General features: G+C 41.6%; 1 protein-coding gene across 6 annotated transcripts in view; it reads left to right on the top strand.

The window, feature by feature from the left end:
• Positions 1-241: 241 nt before the first annotated feature.
• VWA2 (von Willebrand factor A domain containing 2) overlaps positions 242-23,432 on the top strand; it is a 79,052-nt gene continuing 55,861 nt past the window's right edge. Inside the window, exon 1 of one of the 6 annotated variants that reach the window (XM_058188608.1) lies at positions 242-712. In XM_058188608.1, the coding sequence (XP_058044591.1) occupies positions 687-712 (26 nt within the window). In that variant the 5' untranslated portion in view covers positions 242-686. Of the gene's footprint in view, positions 955-14,004; positions 14,024-23,432 lie in introns of those variants that run through there. The other 5 variants (XM_058188604.1, XM_058188605.1, XM_058188610.1 and 2 more) reach the window with 5 other exon arrangements.

Raw genomic sequence — 23,432 nt, 5'->3', positions numbered from 1 at the left:
AATAAGTCAGTGTCTTGAGGATTTCAGTAAACATTAAAACAAGATGCAGCCAGGAAGAATACACCACAAGTTCAGGTAGAAAAGAACCACCCACCTGGTTGAAAGGGGGAAAGCAGGAGGGGTTGCCTGCCTCTTTGACCCCAATGTGTATTCGGTTGCTGACATTCCTGCCCTGCATTCCTCACCTTAAAGGTACACAGCTCTACTGCCGACTCCCGAATTTCCTTGGCACTTGCCGCCTTTTCGAATAGGCGGGGGCGTAAAGTCCTTCCCACCAACTCAGCCTGTCCAACATGACCCAACGGGCCCTTGGAAGAGAAACAGGGAAACACCCCTCTGACTCCTGCGGAAAACCTTCCACGCTTTGGTGCAAGTTTGTGCAGAAAGTTATCTTTGCTGCAGTCTCCTGATCCGGGGCTGGGGAAGAGTTTTAGAGTGCTGCAGAAGAAAATACAGCACCAGTTCTCAGCGTGCCTGGCTGGAGAGTATAACTATCTGACCCGGGGACTGTTTTATTGCGGCAAATAAACGTTGTCCGGAGCACAGCGCTGCCTTGTTCACAGAAAAGAAAGCAGAGTGAGTCGGTGTAAGGGGAACCCCGATGTTACGTGCAGCCAGCGCTTCGCTTCCCCAACCCGCCTCCGGCAAGTTTACTTTGCACGTGTGATGCGCTCTACCTTCGGCCAATGAGTTTCGGGAAACAAGGGCGCAGGTAAGTTTCATCAGTTGCTCCTTGCAAAACAACAACAGCCGCGGATGAAGCCTCGAGAGCCGAAAAGTTGCTGCGCGGGGTGATCGTTCCGATCCGAAGAAGGGAGCCTTGCACGAAGGCTTAAAACAGTCTCCTAGAATTGGGCGAGCGCCCCACCTCGCTCCCTCCGCTCCTCTTGGTGTAGCGTAGAGATCACCAGAGTTGAGGGATTTGGCAGACGGAGGCATTTGGCAGATTTTACGGTAATCTGATTATGAATCAAAATGCTTTCAGGGGCTGGTTTTGCAGTACGAGCAACGATGAAGAAGAAATCATTTTCTTTACTTCCTGTCGCTACCCATATTTCCAATATTTGGAAAAGCTGTCTTGCACACAGAGGGTTTGAATTAAACAGCTCTGAAATTAAACGAGTTTGGCATCCTTGCATTTTAATCCTGAAAAATGCATTGTGTAATATTTTGGAAGCAAGTGCCTGGTGCAAGTTTCCATAACCCCACAATCCCAGAAGTATTGGACCACATACCCCATCATTCTCAATTTAGTGTGGGAGTTGTAGTCCTGTACATCAGGTTGAAAAGGGCTTATGTTTGTTGGTGACCTAAATGAATTGTGTGCCAACAGTTTGCTAAATTTTGGAAAGGAAGAATTTTAGCCTTTTCTCCCCACCCTGACCCCAAACTCAATTTTGTCTCTCTCAATTCTTGTGACTGAAATAGTTATAAACTGAATCTTAATATAATATAACAACAGAGTTGGAAGGGACCTTGGAGGCCTTCTAGTCCAACCCCCTCCCCAGGCACATCTTGTTGCACATTGGTTGTCCAGATCATATGACAAATATATTTTTTCCATATGAACCTTGCTAAAAGATCCTAAGAGTTCTCATTTTTTAGACCACAAGTCACTTTCAGACTACATGTTAAATAAAACAAAAAGAGAGAAAAATTGGGGGATTAAGTTGGAACCGAAAACCTAGTTGTGCCAATTCCAACATTTTATTCTATTCTTGTATTTGTATGTGAATGTACATATATAAAATGTTCATGTGTAGACTGTTCAGCATAAGATAATTTTAGAGAACTTGGGCTTTTGTTTTGAGTAGTAACTAACTGTAACTTTTGACTTTATTCTTAAATAAGCAAACATAACTAGCCAGATATTTTTGAGAACTGTTTTCAAACGTTGTTCCTTTCAGTTCAAAAGCATAATATTGTATATACAAATGGCAATAACAACTTGCAAGTGACTTCCAAGTTTCTTTTTTGTGCCAGCAATTCAGAAGCTGGAGAGGATTTGTTTGCACTCAGCTGTGACTTGAGCACTGTCCTAGTTTCCTCTCTGTGCAGCACACTGAGCAGATAGCTGTCTCCTTCTCTATTGCAAGTTAGTGGAACTATGCCAACTACCGAAGAAAGAACAATGTACTGTATATGCTTAAGACCTTAATAAAATAGATGCTTTACCATACATATAATCATTGCCTGATCTTATCAGTTATGTGGGCTCATCTGTTTTGCCAAAGTTTCCTAATACAATAATTAATTCCTGAAGCAACACAGCCACTTTTCTTGTTGAATCAAACCAGGTCTGAAAGGTTAGACAAAAATAAAAATAAAAAGCTTTGTGTTCTATTCTTTGTGTTAGAATAAATGCTTGATGGGCCCCTAATCTCAGGTTCATCTTAAATCACTTCACTTCAAGCAAAGAAGTGCAACTTCCTGGACTAAAGATCATAACTGACTTTTGAATGGCAGGCTAGAATGGTACCTTGGGAGATAGTGGTTGGGATCAAGATGGACAACTAAAATGTTCTCTCATTTAGATTCCAAACTAAGTGAAATTAAACATGCAGTCATTGTGTAATTACTTATTTAATAATGTTAGAAGAAAAATTATAATCTGACCATAATTTTTTCCAATTTCTTAGTCATAGCCAGGAGCTATAGGTAGCCTCACAGCTGTACATTTCAGCCTCGGGGACTGTAGACAGCAGAATGAAGAAAAAAATCATATATTTTACAGAGGACTATTTGAGGAGCTATAGCAAAAATATGCCAGTCAGCTGTTCATATGACAAACTGAATTAATTCTAGCACCTGCCCTTATGCAAAGGTGAAAGAGAACAGATTTAGCTATTCAATCGTTAATTCATTGTTATATTTTAATATGTGAGATGAAACCAGAAGAGCCTTTTATTTTTCAGTCACCCTCTCTTACATGTGAAATGTCAATGCTATCTTTGTTTTGTTAACATTTGTTACTCTCTAATATTTTCCCCAGTTCTTCCCACCTTTCTCTTACATAACTTATTAGGTAAAGAAATATGAGTACGTTTTAATTGCTAGCATTTCATCTTCAGGAACATTTTTCTGCTTACATTTGGCCTGAACCATTTTTAAAACATTAAATAACTGAATTAAGAATAATCCATTTAAAGATAAGTCATGCAAGAATAAGTGGGACTACACATCATGGTAAGTCATAGTATATTTTAACAATTATTTACTGAACCATCATTCTAAGCTCATTAATGCATAATACTCATGATAATGCTGCATTATCTTGGATGAAAGAATGGATTGTATTAAGAAACATAAGGCTATTGACTTTGGAGGGACATGATTTACAATTGGGTTGGCGTGCCTTTTTATGGTGTGGGAAAAATAAGATTCATAGTTATTTTCAAAGAAATGCTTTATTATTAATATGGGAGAAAGTTAGAGAAAAACATTACTTAAAAATACCTACTTGGCTTTCAACAATGGAAGCGTTAATACATCCAAATGTTATCAATATGGGAAATATTATTAATTATAAAGATATTTTATCAGAAAAAGGGGAATTGAAAACAAAACAAGAATTAGAAGAACACGGGATTGATATGGTTTGGTATTCACAATTGCAAATACACACAAGATATGAAAAAGATGCTAAGTTATATGGTTTTTACTTGGAAATGACAGAATTGGATGAGATATTCACAAGAACAGATGAGAAAATGATTAAAATATTGTATAGCTATCTACTTGGTATTAAATTAGAAGAAGAACAAGTAAAAGAAACAATGATAGCATGGGCGAAAAATTTTGGATCTACAATAGAGTTAGATAAATGGCAGCAATTGTGGGAAAGAAACTATAAATTAACAATGGCTATAGCATATAAAGAGAATTTGTACAAAATGTTTTTCAGATGGTACATGTAACCAGAAAAATTGGCAAAAATGTTTAAAAATAAATCAACTAAATGTTGGAAGTGCTACCAGGCACCGGGATCGTACTATCATATGTGGTGGACATGTCCAGAAGCAAGAAATTATTGGGCAAGAATTCGAACATAGTTAGAGAAAATGACATAGCAACATATTGATTTAAAGCCAGAACTGTTTCTGTTGGGTATCTTACCTGAGAAAATTAGTAAAGAAAATGTGTATTTGATTATTCATGTAATAACTGCAGCGAGAATTGTGTTTGCACAAAATTGTAAAGCAGAAAAAATTCCTACAAAGGGTGAGGTAATTAAGAAAATATTAGAATGTGCAGAAATGAATAGATTGACAATGGCAATTAAAGGAAAGGAAGAATTGGAATATTACAATATATGAAGGCAATTTTATCAGTGGATAGAGATTGAATATGGACAAGAAGCAGAATAAAATTTAAGAAATTTAGGAAGAGTATGTTGTAATAAACTACATCAAAATGTAAAAGCAAGGATGTATATGTATCAAGAAAATGGTGGTAAATGTTGAATATGATGACACAAAATTTTGCACTCAGATGACACACTGATTGAATAATGATGTACCGCTTGTTTAAAAATAAAAACAAAAAAAACCTTTTAAAAAAATTAATGCATAATACTAACAGTGGTGGATTGCTCCCGGTTCACCCCGGTTCAAGTGAACGGTGGTGGTGGTGTCAGGGGGCTCTGCCCACTCGGCCAGACATCATCAAAAATACTCTGCGCAGGCGCAGAAGCGCCACACACTTGCAAAGCAAGTAAGCGCACCCACGCACTACCAATAGCAAACCGGTACTGCCGGGATTTGAAACCCACTACTGAATACTAATTCAGGGGTATCAAACTCACGTCGTCACATTATCAACATATGACATATGAGACTTTTTTCCCCTTCACTAAACGGGGTGGGCGCATGGCCATCTTGTGATGCACCCAGCCGGTGTGCCGTTTGACTCTCCTGTAGTAATCATTCTTTACTAGCAAATTATGACATCATTGCACAAAAAGGGGTTCCATTACTGTTGTCAAATATGTGGATATCTGTTGTCTTATTTCAAAAAGCAATTGCATACCAATAATTGATTGTTTTGGCACTACAGAGAAGCATAGAGCTCCATTTTAACAGCACGATCTAAATTCTTTAATGTGGGTTTGCATGAATCTGGTTTGCTGATGTGTAAACAGCTGTATAAACTCAATGGATTTTAAAACTCTATTTTAAAGCTGTGTTGCATTCAAGAGAGAGCAAATAAAGGACATCTGTCTGTTGGTGGATGGTTACATGCATGGTTATATGAATCTCTCCTTGCTTTTATTATTCCTCAGCATTTCTATTTTCATAATGTCTGTTACAATTTCAAAAACAGGTTCCTGTAATTGGATTCATACACTCAGTTTATTTTAACCATGGTTTATTAACTAGAACACAATATGATTAGACTCAGATAATAAGCTATGGTAAATCATAAATTATGCTTTAATATGGTATCATCAGATTATCTAAAACTGGATAAGATCATATGTCTTAGCATGATCTACAAACTCAGCATTTTAAAAGAGACATATTAAAGTAATAAAATCCAAACAAATTATTTTATGACTTAATATTATATAGACCTAGACTTGTGTGCTATTTATGCTAATTAAAAATGTTGGTATGGTTTCATTATGTCATTCCAATTTAAATGTGCATTATAAATACTGATCTTTTCAAAATGTGGTACCTTCTCAGTAGAATTGTTTTAAATGAATGCTTTAGAAGGGTAGACAGGAAGCAGAGAACATATATATATACATATTCAGAACTCAAACAGCCTTGTCAAAATATTCTGCTGAAATGTTCTGTAACATGATATGTACCATCAGAAGAAATTTTAAAATCTCTATGCATTCTCTGTTTTGTCAAAACAAAATGTTTTGAATATGCCAACCAAAGAAAACAAGAATAGAATAGAATTTTTATAATGGTCACAGACCAGAATTACAAATAGAAGCTTATTAAAAATGTTAAGTTCGGGAAGTAACGAGGCTGGAGACCAGGGTAGTGACAACAGCTCTTTAATATAGGGTGAACCCAGCAACCGGCTGGGGGAAAAACCTCTCCTTTTATACAGTTCTGCTGGAGGCTTCGTCCAATCAGCAACGTGCTGATTTCCCGCTCAAATATTTAAAGGCACAACTGTTAATACATAACACTCCTCCCCTCCCAGAAAACACTTGGTCTTATTTACATATTTATTTACATGTTATTTTTCGACGTAGTCACGCAAATAACCTGGGCGTCTCCTAGTTCTTTCTGACCTGCGCGGTTCAGTTCTGGGTGGTGTTTTGAGCTGGTCGGAGGGGCTGTTTTCTCCTCCCAGCTCTTTCTCTGGGCCATCGGGCTCTGGATTATTGGCCGACTCTTTTTCTTGGCCATCCGGCCTTGGATTAATTTTGGAATTTTCCTGCTGCTTCCCTCGGGACCTGATGGCGTCGCTGGAACTCTGGGACCTCAGCTAAGTCTTGCGCCTCCCCCGGGTCATTGTCAGCTGTGGATTCAAAGTGGTATTGGTCATTACCTGTCTCTGTTGGTTTGGTTTGGTCAGTTATTCGTTTCCTTAACTGATCTATGTGGCGCCGCCACACTCGGTTGTCTGGTAGCTCTACCACGTACGATTTTGGCCCTGTTACTTTTGTTACTTGTCCGGCGACCCAACTCGGGCCGTCCCCATAGTTTCGGGCCCACACCCGGTCGCCTATGCTCATTTCCCTTGTTTTTTCTAGCTCCCCCTTGTAACCCTCGGGTGTGTAATGGGGGTTCAAACGGTCAAGTGGGCACTGGAGTTTCCGTCCCATTAGCAATTCGGCTGGGCTTTTTCCAGTGGCTGTGCTTGGGGTTCTGTGCTGGACGGCTAGGAAAAAGTCTATTTTTGTTTGCCAGTCACCTGGCTTGAGCCTGGACAATGCCTCCTTAGCGCTCCGGACGGAACGCTCTGCAAGGCCATTCGACGCAGGGTGGAAAGGTGCAGAGAGGGCATGTCGGATGCCTTCCTCTGCCAGGTACTCTTCAAACTGGGCTGCCGTGAATTGGGGCCCATTGTCGGACACCAGAGTGTCCGGCAACCCGTGAGTTGCGAATAGGTGGCGCAGGGTTGCGATTACTGCTTCGGCTGTGGTGGACTTCATAAGTATGATCTCTAACCATTTGGAAAATGCGTCCACCACCACTAGGAACGTTTGGCGTGAAAGGGCCAGCAAAGTCAATGTGGATTCTTGACCAAGGCCCTTGGGGCTTTTCCCATTCTCTGACTGGGGCTGTTGGGGTAGCGGTCTGGACTCTTGGCAAGCTTGGCATTTCCCTACCCTCTCAGCAATCTCTGCGTCCATGAGTGGCCACCATACATAGCTTCTAGCTAACCCTTCATCCTTACGATGCCTGGGTGACCCTCGTGGAGGAGGTCCAATACCTTGCCCCTTAACTTAACAGGAATTATTACACGATCACCCCATAACAGGCACCCCCCTTGAGCCGAGAGCTCATCACGTTTCTTAACAAATTCTTTGAACCGTTCGCCCGGCGCAGCGGGCCACCCTCTCTGTACCCAACCGGTACAGTCCTTAACACAATGTCGGTATGATGCCGAGCCACTTCCTTTGATGTGACTGGGCCAGAGTCCAACGAGTCAATAAGGAGGATGGGTGTCCCGGAGTGGGGTCTTGATCGCCCTGGCAGTGGGCATCGGCTCAATCGTCTGCATGCCCCACTTCTTTTCCCGGTCGATGCTGCAGCTTGTATGAGTAAGCGGCTAAAATATAGTCCATCGAGTCAAAGCGTGGCGAAAGTGCCACAGGCGTTGGCGATCGCCAGCCAGTAATCCAAGTAACGGTCTGTGGTCAGTCACGATTTCAAAATTCCGCCCAAAGACATACTCATGGAATTTTTGACCCCTGATACAATGGCTAATGCTTCTTTGTCTAATTGGCTGTAGTTCCTCTCTGGGGAGGACATCGTTCTAGAGTAGAACGCTATAGGGCTTCTGTGCGTTTGAAGTCTATGGCTGAGTACAGCCCCACCCCATAAGGGACGCATCGCAAACCAGCACTAGGGTAGTGAGTCGTGATATTGGATGAGCAGGCTATCACTTGAGAGCAGGTTCTTTACTGCTTCAAAAGCCCTATTTTCTGACTTTCCCCAAGACCAAACAGTATTTTTCCTAAGAGCCTATGCAGCGGTTCCATAGCAGTTGCTTTGTTCTTTAAAAGACCGTAAAAATTAACCAATCCCAGGAATGCCTGCAGCTCTGCTTTGTTTTTGGGCGCTGGAGCCTTCCTAATTGCCTTAACTTTGCTCTCAGTAGGGTGAATTCCTTTCTTGTCTATCCGGTAGCCCAAGAAATCGACCGATTCGACCCCTATCTGACATTTATTTGTCTTGACTTTTAATCTGGCTGTCCGGAAAATGCTCAAGACCTTTCTTAACCGCTCCCCCAATTCCTCCATGTTTTCCCCTGAAATTAGGACATCATCGAAGTAGGGAACTACCCCTGGGAGCCCTTGCAGTAGTCGTTCCATCAGGTTTTGGAACAGCCCTGGTGCCACACTAACCCCAAATTGCAATCGGGTGCACTTGAATGCCCCCCTGTGCGTCACAATCGTTTGGGCTTCGGCTGTGCGGGCGTCTACTGGCAGTTGTTGGTAGGCTTGGGCCAAGTCTAACTTTGCAAAGACTTGCCCTTGCCCCAAAGAGTGCAATAAGTGTTGCACTACGGGAACCGGGTACGCGCTTTTCTGTAAGGCTTTGTTAAGCGTCGCCTTGTAGTCAGCGCAAATTCTAATTGACCCGTCCGATTTGATGGGGGTGACGATTGGCGTCTCCCACTTTGCGTGATCGACTGGCACCAAAATCCCCTGGTTTATGAGCTTGTCCAGCTCCTTATCGATTTTTGGTTTTAGGGCAAAAGGGACTCTCCTCGCCTTAAGCCTAATGGGGGCTACCTGGGGGTCTAAGTTGAAGGAAATAGGGGTCCCCTTGTACTTGCCCAGGCAGTCCTTGAAGACATCTTCGAACTCGTTAAAGAGAATGTCTTTCAAATTGCAGTCACTTCTGTAGATGCCAGTCACTCCCATGCCCAGGGCACGAAACCAGTCTAGTCCCAACAGACTGGGCAGAGTTCCTTCGACGATCGTGATGGGCAGGGTCTTCTTGTGAGGGCCGTACTCGACTCGGACGGAGGTGGTCCCTCGAACAGGGATGCGATTCCCCTGGTAGTCGTGGACTCGTAGTCGTTGTGCTTGCAGGTGGCGCTTCGCGACGGACGGCAGCGACTTCGCCAAAGTGTCCCAGGACATGATGGTTATCGCTGATCCCGTGTCTACTTCAAGCCGGCACCGCCCTCCCTCTATTTTTGGCTTGGTGAAGATCTTCTTCTCCACTTTGGTCGGCGCGCCTATGACCACAGTTGTTTGGTTGGAATCGCGCCTTTTTGTTTGGGCCAATCGCGGGTCGCCTTGCCGATTCAGCGCTCTGATTGGCGATTTGAATTCGGCGGGAAGGTTGGGCCGCTCGACAAACTTGAGCTAGGTGTCCCTTCTTCCCGCACCTCCGACATATCGCATCTTTAAATTTGCAGCGTTGGCGCTGGTGTTGACCCCCGCAGCTTCCGCATTCATCTCGGTCCCCTTTGTCGCGTTTTTCGGTGCGGCAGACCCCTTCCTCGTCTTCACCTTCGGATTCGGTCTGAACCTCCTCCTGGTGCACCGGGGTTGCCTTCGCGCTCGCCTTTTGTGGAACCGGTTTCTGTAGCGTCTCTGCCGCTTGGGATGACATTTCATGTGCTCTGGCTTCGTCCAGAGCGTTGGCCAGTGTGAGGTTGCTCTTTGCTAGCAACCGTCGCCGTAAACGGATGTCTTTGACCCCTCGGATGAGTTGCTCGAGGAGCACCTCGTCTAGGTCACGGTATCCGCAGTCCTTGGACGCTCTTCTTAGGGCGGCCATGTAGTCACCTATGGACTCGCCCTCCATCTGCCTTCGCTCTCCGAATTCAAACCGCCGCACGTACTTGGACGGCGTTGGTGCGAAGTGATTTCTCAGTAAAGTCTGTAAAGTTGGCCACGACACCGACTGCAACGGCGTTGGCTCTGCCAGGGCTTCCGCGATATCAATGACCTCCGGACCGCAGTGGCTTAAGAAATAAGCCCTCTTTCGGTTGTCTGGAACTCCGTGCAGTTCGTTGGCTTCTAGGAAACTTTCGAAACGGGTCATATACGTTCCCCATTTCTCCTTAGCCGGGTCGAACGGTGCGGGTGGAGTGTAACTGGCCATCTCGCCTCTTCTGCCCTGGATTTGCTGGGTTCGGGTCTATCGTGCTTCAGCTCGGTTCTGGTTCTCCTCAGCCTCGAGATCCCACCTTCGTCGCCAATGTTAAGTTCGGGAAGTAACGAGGCTGGAGACCAGGGTAGTGACAACAGCTCTTTAATATAGGGTGAACCCAGCAACCGGCTGGGGGAAAAACCTCTCCTTTTATACAGTTCTGCTGGAGGCTTCGTCCAATCAGCAACGTGCTGATTTCCCGCTCAAATATTTAAAGGCACAACTGTTAATACATAACAAAAAAATTTAAATAAAATAAAAATCGAACAGAGTTAAAAGTATTATAATTGTAGTGAGTTCATCGATGGGTGATCAAAGTGTGTCCAAAAGACAGCTGTGTTCAAGAAGAGTGAATTGTACTGATTTGATAACTACATGAAAAGAGATCAGAATTTCCAGTTGTTTTACCAAGTAAGGAGTTACAAGGCAAGTGTTTGGATCCTTCTAAAGGGTACAGTATAACAGGGCATGAGCTGTAATTTCAATGGCTCCTCTGCAGGGACACAATCTTAACTCATAGCAAAACGCTCTTAGATTGGCCTCTCAAAACTGCTGTGGGAGAAAGTGTTGAAGCATGCTAAATTTAGTGCTCTTCACAATTTGGAGATCCTTACATTATGTAAGTACCTCGCTTGACTGAGCAGAAAAATAAATTTTGGCAGAGCAGACTAGTCAAGTTGGACTTCCATACACTGGTATTTTGATACGCTATTGGTTCATAGCCAATCGTTAAGAACACTCCCTTAATGGAAAAGCCAATATGTTGGACTTTTTGTGAAATGGTTTGGTACATATAGATTTGTAATTGTCCTTTATAAGGAACACAGTGTATAACTATGTTACCTCTATTACCTGTGTAACTTCATCAGCGTGCCATAATCCAGGCCCATACAATGTACCATTTAGCCAGGCCTGTACCCCTCCTTAATACTATGATTAGAATGTAGGAAACAATAAGATCTTGTTATCAGTTGCTATTTCCTTGTTTTCCATTCCAAGACCATAATGATAGGTAGGATGGACTCCATACTGAATGTTATCTGACACCTAAAATGCAAAAAAAAAAAAAAATGGCCCGGACCATAATTTTAAAAACATTTCTGAAAACATAAAAATAAATCAGCATAGGAAATAAAATGAACACAATTTACTAAATGAAAATTCTCTTTGTATTAGCTTTTCCAAGAAAACCACAGAAAACACAAGCCATCCCTCAGCATAAATAACAGATAGACTTTCTTAGAATTTCCTTAAATAAGCTCTCTAAATTAGTTGTGCAGCAGATTGCAGTACAAAGAGAGTGACCAAACTCTTGCCTTCCTTTCAATTAGTGGATATCAACTATATTGTTTATTCTTGCTTGCAAATCAGGTGACCTACTCCTTACCAAAAAAGAAATAAAAGACAAGAAAAAGAAAGGCTATCAGTGCTCCTTAATTGCATTAATACATGAGCATTAAAATTAGACACATTTAATGTGGTTTGACAAGTCAAATCAATGTTGTGCTAGAATTCTTGAGTTTTATCCAACTTCTCCTGTACCACTTCTGTGTAAAACAAGTGTATGCGCTCCTTTGCCTTAAAATGGAGGACAAGAAAATACCCATGTATCTCACCAACCTGCCTTACTGAACTCTAACTTCGTCATAGCAATATTATTATTATTTTTTGTTTTAAAAAAACATTAGTAACTAAGCAAGCTGCAAGCATACGGTTGAAAACAGCCTTCTTTTGTTGGGCCACATTTCTGAACCCTACATACCCCCATCACATTTCCGGAATGAAACAATTTGCCTCAGGACAATTCAACAAACACAAAATTTAAATTATTTCAACAGAACAGTGGCCAATAATAAAATAAGAAAAGTCAAAATAAGAAAAGCATTGCTGGCTGAGGGATTCTGAGAGTTGAAGTCCACAAGTCTTAAAGTTTCCAAGGTTGGAGACCCCTGGTCTAGACCTTACCTCTCCTAATCCACAGGAAGGTAATTGTTCTCTGCTGCTGTACTGGCTAGGATGGGGAGAGTTTGAAACAAAACTCTGAAACCAGGTGCATGTAAAAAAAAAACCATAGTGTTTGGAACAGTCAGAACTTCTGTATATGTCTTGAAATAGCTAAGGACAAAACATTTGTTTTCTTTCACACTCTCAAAATACATGTGTTTGGTTTCAGGTTCATAAGAGTCAAAACAATACTTTCATGTTGAGATCAAAATGATTTACATATCCGTAAGTCTTAAATTTAAAAGGGGACGCGGTGGCTCAGGGGCTAGGACATTGAGCTTGTTGATCGAAAGGTTGGCAGCTCGGCGGTTCGAATCCCTAGTGCTGCCGTGTAACGGGGTGACCTCCCGTTACTTGTCCCAGCTTCTCCCAACCTAGCAGTTTTGAAAGCACGTAAAAATGCAAGTAGAAAAAATAGGGACCACCTCTGGTGGGAAGGTAACAGTGTTCCATGCGCCTTTGCCGTGGAGTCATGCCAGCCACATGACCATGGAGACGCCTTCGGACAGCGCTGGCTCTTCGGCTTTGAAACAGATGAGCACCGCCCCCTAGAGTCGACAACGACTAGCACGTATGTGCGAGGGGAACCTTTACCTTTACCTTTACCTTTTTAAGTCTTAAATTAGGTTAATATATTGTTCTGTAAATTTCCAGGGCTTTTGAAAATTTTGGGATACACCTATAGAACATCAGGTTGGTGATATTAAGAGGCAAAGTAATGCATATTATCGGAGTAAATATAACAAAACATTTTCTTTTAATCACACTGCATTTTGTTTTCTGTTTTGATAGTTTATCTGCATCCCTTATTTATCTTCTCACACAGTGAATATAGGTTTATCACCATTTGACATTATCTGCCTTAATAATTAACCTGTGGAAGAAAATATTGTTATAAATATCAAGAATTGTTTCCTTTTCATCTCTTGGGAGGAGTTTTTGATGATGAGAAAACTTTTACACCACATTCAGATCTTTTTAAGATAATAAAATGATGACTTTGAGCATGTTAAGTAGTACATATATGGGCAAAACTAAATCTTATTGGAAGACTATGGAATTAATGGTATGTGCTTGCAGCTCAAGACAGTTTGGGATAGCATTACAAAATTGCTCTGGGATTCGAGATTGATTCTATAATAATTCTGTCTGAACCATATAAACTTGACTTTTGAAGGTTAGAATATGTCAACCAAAGCAAACTTAAGCCTGCCTGATTCATCTCTCTAGAGTTTATGATTATACTAACTGATGTATCTATTTGCAGCAGAATGCTTAAATAAGTCTTTAGCAAACGAGTTTGAATAAATAAGAATAAGTGTTTGGATTATAGTCTGTATTACTTGTTGTGTTAGCATCAGCTTTTCATAACAGCTGACATACATTCAAGACAAAACACTCTTCCTTTCTAAAATGATAATACTTAATGTACTCTGGTATTTTCATGGAAATAGAAGTGTCTATAACTATTGCTTGTGAGCCATTTTTTATTCAATGATTTTCCATAAAAATGACATTGCAATGAATCAAAATGGAACTTATTTTTGATATTTCCAAATGAACTTCTTTTTAACTTTTGTATGATGATAATTCTGATGATATGGTGGCACTTTGTTTTGTTTTGTTTTGTTTTTAGCATTGAACAATGCAATCCTATCTTCATTGTTATTATAGGAAATAGCATCTAGCAGTCTTGGCTAATCTTGAACAAGGTGAGCACATTTGCACCTGAATAGTATTTAGATAGAAGACCATGGGAATATCCCAAGGTTGTAAACTAGATGGGGAGATTGTTAAAAATGCAGAAAGAAACAAATCATTCTATTGTATATAAACACAGAGCAAAACCTATTCTCTTCTGACACTGATGATGTTACCTTGTTGGATAATGAAATGTTTGCATGAAAACAAGCAAGAGGGAGCCAAGGACTTCAGTTATAAAGTAGACCATAACCTACTACTAGATAAAGTAGAAAAATGTGGGTTAGACAGCACCACCACCAGATGCATTCGTAACTGGCTGACCAACCGCACTCAACGTGTAGTCCTCAATGGAACTACATCCACATGGAGGGAAGTATGGAGTGGAGTACCCCAAGGCTCTGTTTTAGGCCCAGTACTCTTCAACATTTATTTTATTTATTTTATTTATTTATTTTGTCACAACATCATACAAAAAGATTATATAGTATATACACATATAAACATATATAGGAAGAAGAAAAGAAAAACAATAGGACAGGAACGGTAGGCACGTTTGTGCGCTTATGCACGCCCCTTATGGTCCTCTTAGGAATGGGGTGAGGTCAATAGTAGAAAGTTTTTGGTTAAAGCTTTTAGGATTATGGGAAGAGACCACAGAGTCAGGTAAAGTATTCCAAGCACTGATGATTCTGTTGCAGAAGTCATATTTTCTGCAATCTAGATTAAAGCGGTTTACATTAAGTTTAAATCTATTGGTTGCCCTTGTATTATTGCAATTAAAGCTGAAGTAGTCTTTGACAGGAAGGACATTACAATAGATGATTCTGTGAGTTAAACTTAGGTCTTGTCGAAGGCGATGGAGTTCCAAGTTTTCTAAGCCTAGGATTTCAAGTCTGGTGGGATAAAGTATTTTGTTGTTTTCAGAGGAATGGAGAACTCTTCTTGTAAAATATTTCTGGACACGTTCAATTGTATTGATGTCAGAGATGTGGTGAGGGTTCCAAACAGGTGAGCTGTATTCTAGAATTGGTCTAGCAAATGTTTTATATGCTCTGGTTAGTAGTGTGGTGTTTTTGGAAAAGAAGCTACGCAAAATTAGGTTTACAACTCTTAGAGCTTTTTTTGCTATGTAGTTGCAGTGGGCTTTGGCACTTAGATCATTTGACATGAAAACTCCAAGGTCTTTAATGAGATGGGGGTCGTCTGTAAGGTAATGTCCATCTAGTATGTACTTAGTTTTAGGGTTCTTTTTTCCTATATGTAAGACTGAGCATTTGCTGGTTGAAATTTGGAGCTGCCAATTTTTAGACCAAGCGGTTAGATGGTCAAGGTCGTTTTGAATGATAGAAGTGTTGTCTGTGGTGTTAAATAGTTTGACATCGTCAGCAAAGAGAACACAATTACTTGAGATATGGTCACAAAGATCATTAATGTATAGAATAAAGAGTGTTGGTCCAAGGACGCTGCCTTGAGGAACGCCACTCTTGACAGGAACAGGATTTGATAAAGCATTGCCAATTTTGACCACTTGTCTGTTAGACAGAAAAGCAGATATCCATTTGTGGAGGGGTCCTGAGATGCCATAGGATGTTAGTTTAAGGAGAAGTTTATCGTGTACTACTGAGTCAAAAGCTTTGCAGAAGTCTATGTAGATTGCATCTATTGATTTGCCTTGATCTAGATTTGAAGTCCATATGTTTTTGCAGTGGAGAAGTTGTAAGTTACATGATAACTTTTTCCTGAAACCAAATTGTTTGTTGGAGAGTAGGTTGTTAGTTTCTAAGTGTGAGGTAATGGATTGGTTGATGATAGATTCCATGACTTTGGCAAAGGGAGATCGGTCTGTAGTTTTCGACTAAGCTGGGGTCTCCTTTTTTGAAGATGGGGATGACTGTGGCTAGTGACCAAAGTTTGGGAAGAGAACTGGTAGTGAAAGCTTTATCAAAGATAATACTTAGGGGTTCAGCTATATTAATGGAAAGTTTTTTTAAGAAATATGCACATAGTCCATCGGGTCCAATAGAAAGCGATGGTTTTAAGTTGTGAAGAGCTTTACCAACGTTGTCTTCTGTGAAATCTATATGAGTTAAATCATCATAGTCATTGCTGGTTCGTTTGTGGAATGTTGGATATGTGTTATCGGAGTTAAAAAAACAGAGCCAAAGAAAATGTTGAAGAGGTTTGCTTTGACTGTTTCGTCATTGCATTCTTTGTTGTTAGAATCTTTTAGTGGTGGGATGGATCTTGAGTCTTTAAGTTTATTGTTGACAAAATTATAAAAGGCACGATTGGAATTTGTGCGTAGAAGGTTCTCTTCTTGCTTGGTGTGGTAATTTGTGCATTCAGTTTTTATTTGGTTGCATATGTTTCTGTAGCGGTTTCTGAAATTTGTAACATAGCCTTTTTTGTTTCTTTTCCAGAGGGATTTTTTTTTTGATTGAAGCTTTTTTATTGATATGGGTAGTTTGTTTTTCTTGGACATGGTAGTCATTCGTGGTACATATAATTTAATGACTCTATTGATTTCAAGTAGGAAGACTCTATAGAGGTCATCAGCAGTTATGCAGGTTGCAAACAGATTTTGCCAGTTCAGAAATGAAAGATCGTTGTTTATAAGGTCGTAATTGGCTTTTTTGAAGTTGTAGTTGGGAGTTCTGTTGTTATGACGATTTAAGTATATTGAGACGAAAATCAATCATGCAGTGGTCACTGTTTGAAAAAGGTTCTTTAATCTGTAGTCCGTAAATTGAGTTTGGATTGTTGCAGAAGATGAGGTCAAGGCAGTTGTTGAGTCTTGTATTGTTAGTTACAAGTTGTTCAAGACCTAGGTTTGTAACAGCGTTGTATAGTGTAGAACATCTTCATCAATGACTTGGACAAGGGGATAGATGGGGAACTCATCAAATTTGCAGATGACACCAAGCTGGCAGGAATAGCCAACAGTCCAGAAGATAGGTTCAAGTTACAGAAGGATCTTGATAGACTTGAACATTGGGCGCTATCTAACAAAATGAAATTCAACAGTGAAAAAAGTAAGGTTCTACATTTAGGCCAAAAAAACAAAATGCACAGGTACCGTATATGTGGTACCTTGCTCAATAGTAGTACCTGTGAGAGGGATCTCAGAGTCCTAGTGGACAACCATTTAGATATGATCCAGCAGTGTGCAGCAGCTGCTAAAAAAGCCAACACAGTTCTGGGCTGTATAAACAGAGGGATAGAATCAAGATCACGTGAAGTGTTAATGCCACTTTATAATGTCTTGGTAAGGCCACACTTGGAATACTGCATTCATTTTTTGTCACCGCGATGTAATAAAGATGCTGAGACTCTAGAAAGAGTGCAGAGAAGAGCAACAAAGATGATTAGGGGACTGGAGGCTAAAACATATGAAGAACGGTTGCAGGAACTGGGTATGTCTAGTTTAATGAAAAGAAGGACTAGGGGAGACATGATAGCAGTGTTCCAATATCTCAGGGGTTGCCACAAAGAAGAGGGAGTCGGGCTGTTCTCCAAAGCACCTGAGGGTAGAACAAGAAGCAATGGGTGGAAACTGATCAAGGAAAGAAGCAACTTAGAACTAAGGAGAAATTTCCTGACAGTTAGAACAATTAATAAATGAAACAACTTGCCTGCAGAAGTTGTGAATGCTCCAACACTGGAAATTTTTAAGAAAATGTTGGATAACCATATGTCTGAGATGGTGTAGGGTTTCCTGCCTGGGCAGGGGGTTGGACTAGAAGGCCTCCAAGGTCCCTTCCAACTCTGTTGTTTTATATTATATTATATTATATTATATTAGTTCTATCCTGCTGCAAGAGGGTGATATTTATATAATTGTCTTTTTTAGAAATAAGTGCTGTAATGAGTAAAATCATTTTGAATGTCTTATATGTAATGAACTTTCAAGACATCTTGGCATCTCCATTTAAAAAAGCTTCCTGATTAATTAAATAGATTTGCTTCCAATGCTTCAGGCACAATTGCCCTTATTTGGTGTATTTCAGAGTCACGTATTTTGATATAACATCAGAGCTGTAGGATGTCAAGACTCAAATCTTTCCATTTCCTTTTAATTGGTAATATTTCATGCTCCTGAAACAGGGAATATGTGTTGGTGTCTCACTGGATTCATAGTGTTCTTCGTTGCTGATTAGTTGAGATTTTTTTCTGGGACCTTCAATGCCTTTGATGATGAAATTATCATTGCATTAGTGCATTTCTAAAAGAACCAAGCATTGGCTAAACTTTGTTTTCCAACCCTTATTCCAAAAAGCCAATCTACCGTATATACTCGAGTATAAGCCAATCCGAATATAAGCCGAGGTACCTAATTTTACCACAAAAACTGGGAAAAACTATTGACTCGAGTATAAGCCGAGGGTGGGAAATGAGGCAGCTACTGGTCAATGTAAAAAATAAAGATAGAGCCAAGTAAAATAACATGAATATTTATTTGAACGAAAAACAATAAAAGTGCAAAAGGGGGTCCCCAAAAAGAATATGGTATCAAAAATACAGTATCTTTAAAAGTAACAGCAACCAAGCTAACGAGAGCTAAAATCCCTCAAAACTGGAGTTCTCCTCCTCATCATCTGTTTGTCCAAACAGAGCTTCAGCTACTTCAGCTTCTGTGATGTTATCCGCATATACGTTGTCGTCATCACTGAGTTCACAGTCGTCATCATCACTGCTGTCACTCTCATACAATGCGCTGTCTTCACTGCCATCCATAGCATTACTAATGCCACATTTCTTGAAGGCACGTTGCACCATGTCCTCTGGAATATCTTCCCATGCATCACGAACCCACTGTGCTATTAGTTCTATGTCTGGCTTTCTCAGATTTCCAACTTTTGTCAGACGAGCTTGACCAGATGTCATCCATTCATGCCACATCCTTCGCACACGGTCCTTGAAAGGTTTATTTAAACTGACATCTAGGGGCTGCAATACAGATGTAAGCCCACCTGGAATAACGGCCAAAGTGACTTGAGATGACTTTGCCAATTTTTTTATGTCATCAGATGTGTGGGCTCTGAACATATCCCAAACTAACAGTGATCTTCTAGTCCAGTCCCCACTCCTCAAGCAAGAGATCCTATACTGTTTCAGACAAAGGATTGTCCAGTCTGTTCTTTAAAAACCCTCCAGGAATGAAGTGTCCAATAAGGTTCAAATTGCAAGTACCGGTAGTCCTCAATTTAAGACTGCAATTGAGCCCAAAACGTTGTTTTGTTATTTTTCCCTAACCGTGTATGTATCCCCCTGCCCCCCATTTTACGTCAGGCTGCCATCAAAGCGAAGCACGGCTGAATATTATTATTATTATTATTATCATTATCATTATCATCATTATCATCATCATCATCATCATTATTATTATTATTATTATCATTATCATTATTATCATTATCATCATCATCATCATCATCATTATTATTATTATTATTATCATTATTATTATTATTATTATATGATGATGATGATTTTTTTGCATTGGACAGAGCGAGCTTCAGTTTACCAAACTTTGTATCTTTTAATGAAACGTGTTAGTCTGGAAGGGACTGTTTGAACTCACAAAACACTTGCAACTTTTAGTTCCGTGCTGAGGATTTTTGGAAAGCAGCCCAGCAATATTTATTTATTGCTCGGACTGCTCTTATTTTCACTCCCCCTTTTCTTTTCTTTTCCTTCCTCCTCCTCCTTCTCTGCCTCTCTTCGTCCCCCACCTCCCGGGATCCTTGCGGGTCGAAGGTTCTGCCCTGCCTTACACCAGCCGCCCACCTATGCCAAGGTCTCCTGGCTCTTTCGCTCTCTGTAAGCAGCGGCTTCTCGGCAGCGTCGCCCCTCCCTCCATGGATCGGCTCCTTCCCCAGCACTGAAGGCATCCTTAGGAATACACCTCCACCTCCAGGAAAATAAAAGAGGCAGAGAAGGTAAATCGCCCGCCCGTTCGGAAAGGAAGGGAGAGGACTCAATGGAAGAAGGGAGAGGAGAATTACCAATAACAAACACAAAGCGCTGAGTTAGAGGTGCCTTGTCATGTACAAGGAGATCAGAGAGGGCAACCACCGCGAAACAATAATCAGACTCAAAACGGGCTGCTTATTTGCCATTTGCTCTGGGTAGAACGGTTTTTTTTTTAAAAAAAAAATTGGTTTGGAGAAGGAAAGCTAATTTGCTGATCTGCGCGAGGGTCGGTTTCTTTTGCCTCCCTTCTTCTTCCTCCTCCTTCTTCCCACCCTAGCTTGCAATGCCCCCATCTCTCCTCCTCCTCCTCCTCCTGTCCCCCTCTCGGATTCGGCTTTCATTTCTTGCCTTTGCGGAGCGGAGGTGTTGGGGGGGGGAGGGTTTGGGAATAGATTTGGCAGAGGAGATTACCGTAATTTTGCTCACTGTTTACGAGCAAGTCTCGGGTTACAATGTTCACTCGGATAGTGAAACGCAAAGTATAGTTAGCCTGAAAAAACTGAACCGTGTGACTGGCGGGAGAGAAGGACGGCGCCGGAGGGGCGGGGAGAAATCGTTTGTTCTTGCCGTATTTCTCCGCTTTCAAGAGGCTTTTCTTTTCACCTCTTTCTCCCACCTCCCCAATTTTCATAGGGGGAAAAAAAACCCTGGGGAAAACTTGGCAAAAAATAAAATAAAATAAAAAGTACTGAGTGCAAATGTTTTTTTTTTATACTGTAGTTGGAGTTTTCCACATTTCTTTCACATTCAAGGCAGCATTCTCCCCCCATCCCTCGCTGCTTTTCCAAAACATGCTTTGAAACCTTTGCATTTTATTGGGATGTATTCGTGACCACCGCGGGCAAGAGGAGGACGAGTGAGAGGGGGGTGAAAATGTCGAACGCCCCCTCCGCCCCCCTCCGCCGACCACCGCCGCCGCCGCCATCAAAAAGCGGCGGAAGAAAACGCCGGAGGCCAGCCGCCGCCCCAAAACGAGCCGGCCGAGCTGGCAAAGCATGCCGGCAGCATTTGGGCTCGTCCTGCCGGCCTAGCTGTTCCCGAGGGCAAAAAACCCTCTCCCTGGGTCGGCTCTGCAAGGGTAGACTCGAGTATAAGCCGAGGGGGCGTTTTTCAGCACAAAAAACGTGCTGAAAAACTCGGCTTATACTCGAGTATATACGGTAATTGTCTCACCGTTTCTTCAGCTTCAGAAAATCACCTAAGTTATAGATAAGCTGAAAACATACTAGATCACTGGGCAATTTCTGATGAACTTTGTATAGTGATTGCTTATAGCCACAGAGCGGAAGGTGGGAGATCTGAAAACTTTCCTCAGAAGTTATGCTCTTAACAATTAAACAACAAAAAAAGAAATTAAAAACTGTTAAATATAACCAAAATAATCACCCCTTATTTAGATATCAAACACTATTCATTTATCCCATCATCCATTCAATATCACCAAAAGGTCATTATTTAAACATAATCAGATAAGTCAATCTCTTTAGTTCTCAATTTTTTGTGAGGCAAGCAAAAATCAGCAAACATCTCATCTGTTTCAAAATATTATTGTCAAAGAAATAATGAAAATGGCCAAAGAAAAAGATTTATCCCTATTTGAAAAAAAGCCTCCCTTTAATTGAAGTAGAAAGTATACGCCAAAAAGTATATTAGAAATGAAAGTCAGTTCTAGTGTCCATCAATTTAGTCTGCGCCACAGCTGTGCACTTGTTGGAAGACCCAGCCTCCTTGTCACTCACTCAAACCAGCTCACTGGGGAAATCTCTGTTTCTGTCACTTTGCTAGCAATGAATGACAGTTCAGAGGACAGATGGATTAATTTCAGGGTTTCTCCTTAAATCTGGAGGAAGAAAATGCCTCCTTCCTGAGTAATTGGGGGTGAAAAATTTGCAATTTTAATCATCTTCAAAGATGATTAAACTGCCAGAAGTCAGAATCCAATTTTTACAATTTTTTAATCTCTCTTATGTCTTAAAAAAAAAATTCAAAGCAAGTCGAATTTCCCATGGGACATATTATTTAAAACTATGTAATTTCCAAATGCAATTAGAAAAGGAAGTATAGAAACATAGTGTCTTTTTAAAGGCATTGACTGCAATTTGAGCAAGATGTCTGTTCCTTTATCTTTCAGTGCTCAAAACCTGCCTGTCTCCTCACGAGGAGCAGCTGACTGAAGCACTTATAGGTGCTCACCCCTTCCCTCTTTATCCAGAGAGATTTAAAGAGCCAGTCTACTCACTAGGTGTTTGTTCTTCACTGCAGTTGTTATTGTGGAGCTGTCTTAGTTTTCCATTTCTTTCTAATCGTCTTTTCACATATTTCTCTGCTCACTGTAAAAATACCAAGGTTTTTCTGTATCTAGTAGAGAGAATTTCTGACTAAGTATACAGACAAAAAGCAATTGCTTACTCCTAGGAAGGTTGGATTGAAAGTCTATTACAGGGGTGTCAAACTCAATTTCATTGAGCATTCACTGAGCATCAGGGCTGTGGTTGACCTTGGGGTGCCAGCCGGGCATCGCCGACTGGGTGGCTGTTACCAGCTGGTTGGGTAGCCAGCTTGATGCCACTCCCCAAACTGCTGCCATGTTTCCTCTTCGCATTGGGTAGACTGGACCTGTGTGTCTGCGCTCCCCAAGCCGGGCCTCCTGCCAGAAAGGACTTGGAGCCGGGCCTCCTGCCAGAAAGTGACTTGGATAGAGAGGGGGAAGGACCGTCAGGACTTACCTCGGGAGCACCGGCTTTCCTGGCTCAGCTCCATGAGCCAGAGGCAGGCCAGGTAGAAGAGATAACGAGACCTCTATCCCCTGACTCTTCCCCCACCCCCAGCCATGCCTTCAGACCCAGCTGATGGCAATCAGGCTTGGTTGGACCCTAGGTTTCGTAGGCAGGAGAGGAGGGAACAACAGAAGCAGGAGTGGGGCAGGCCTAGGAAGTGCTGAGTCATGGAGCCACACCCCACAGGATATAAAGGCAGCCAGAGCTGCTGTGTCTCTTCGTAGCAGGCAAATCAACTGATTAACTAAGAGCTGAAGTTTGTTCCTGGGTGACTCATCAGCGTCGAGGGAGATAACAGAGACACTTGGCATACGCTTGCTATTCTGCTGCCAGAGCTGATAATGCCGGCTAATTAAGCCATCACTCGGACGGAGGTGAAGGGGGGACAGAACAGGGCTGAAGCCATGCTGGCCTGATCTTTCCTTTTCGCAGTAGGTAGACCGGGTCAAAACCACACTGGACCGATCTTTCCTCTTCGCATTGGGTAGACTGGGCCGAAGATATGCCGGCCTGATCTTTCCTCTTCGCATTGGGTAGACCAGGACGGCCCCACAGGCCGGATCCAGCCAGATGCGGCCCACAGGTCTTGAGTTTGACACCCCTGGTCTATCATGACATGCAGACTCACTTACAAAGCCATTGTCCTGTGTAAATCTGGACATTGTTT

Source organism: Ahaetulla prasina, chromosome 6 (assembly GCF_028640845.1).
Source record: "Ahaetulla prasina isolate Xishuangbanna chromosome 6, ASM2864084v1, whole genome shotgun sequence".
NCBI classification, from domain to species: Eukaryota; Metazoa; Chordata; class Lepidosauria; order Squamata; family Colubridae; genus Ahaetulla; species Ahaetulla prasina.
The sequence above is the reverse complement of the archived record's forward strand: the minus strand, read 5'-3'. Positions and strand labels throughout refer to the sequence as shown.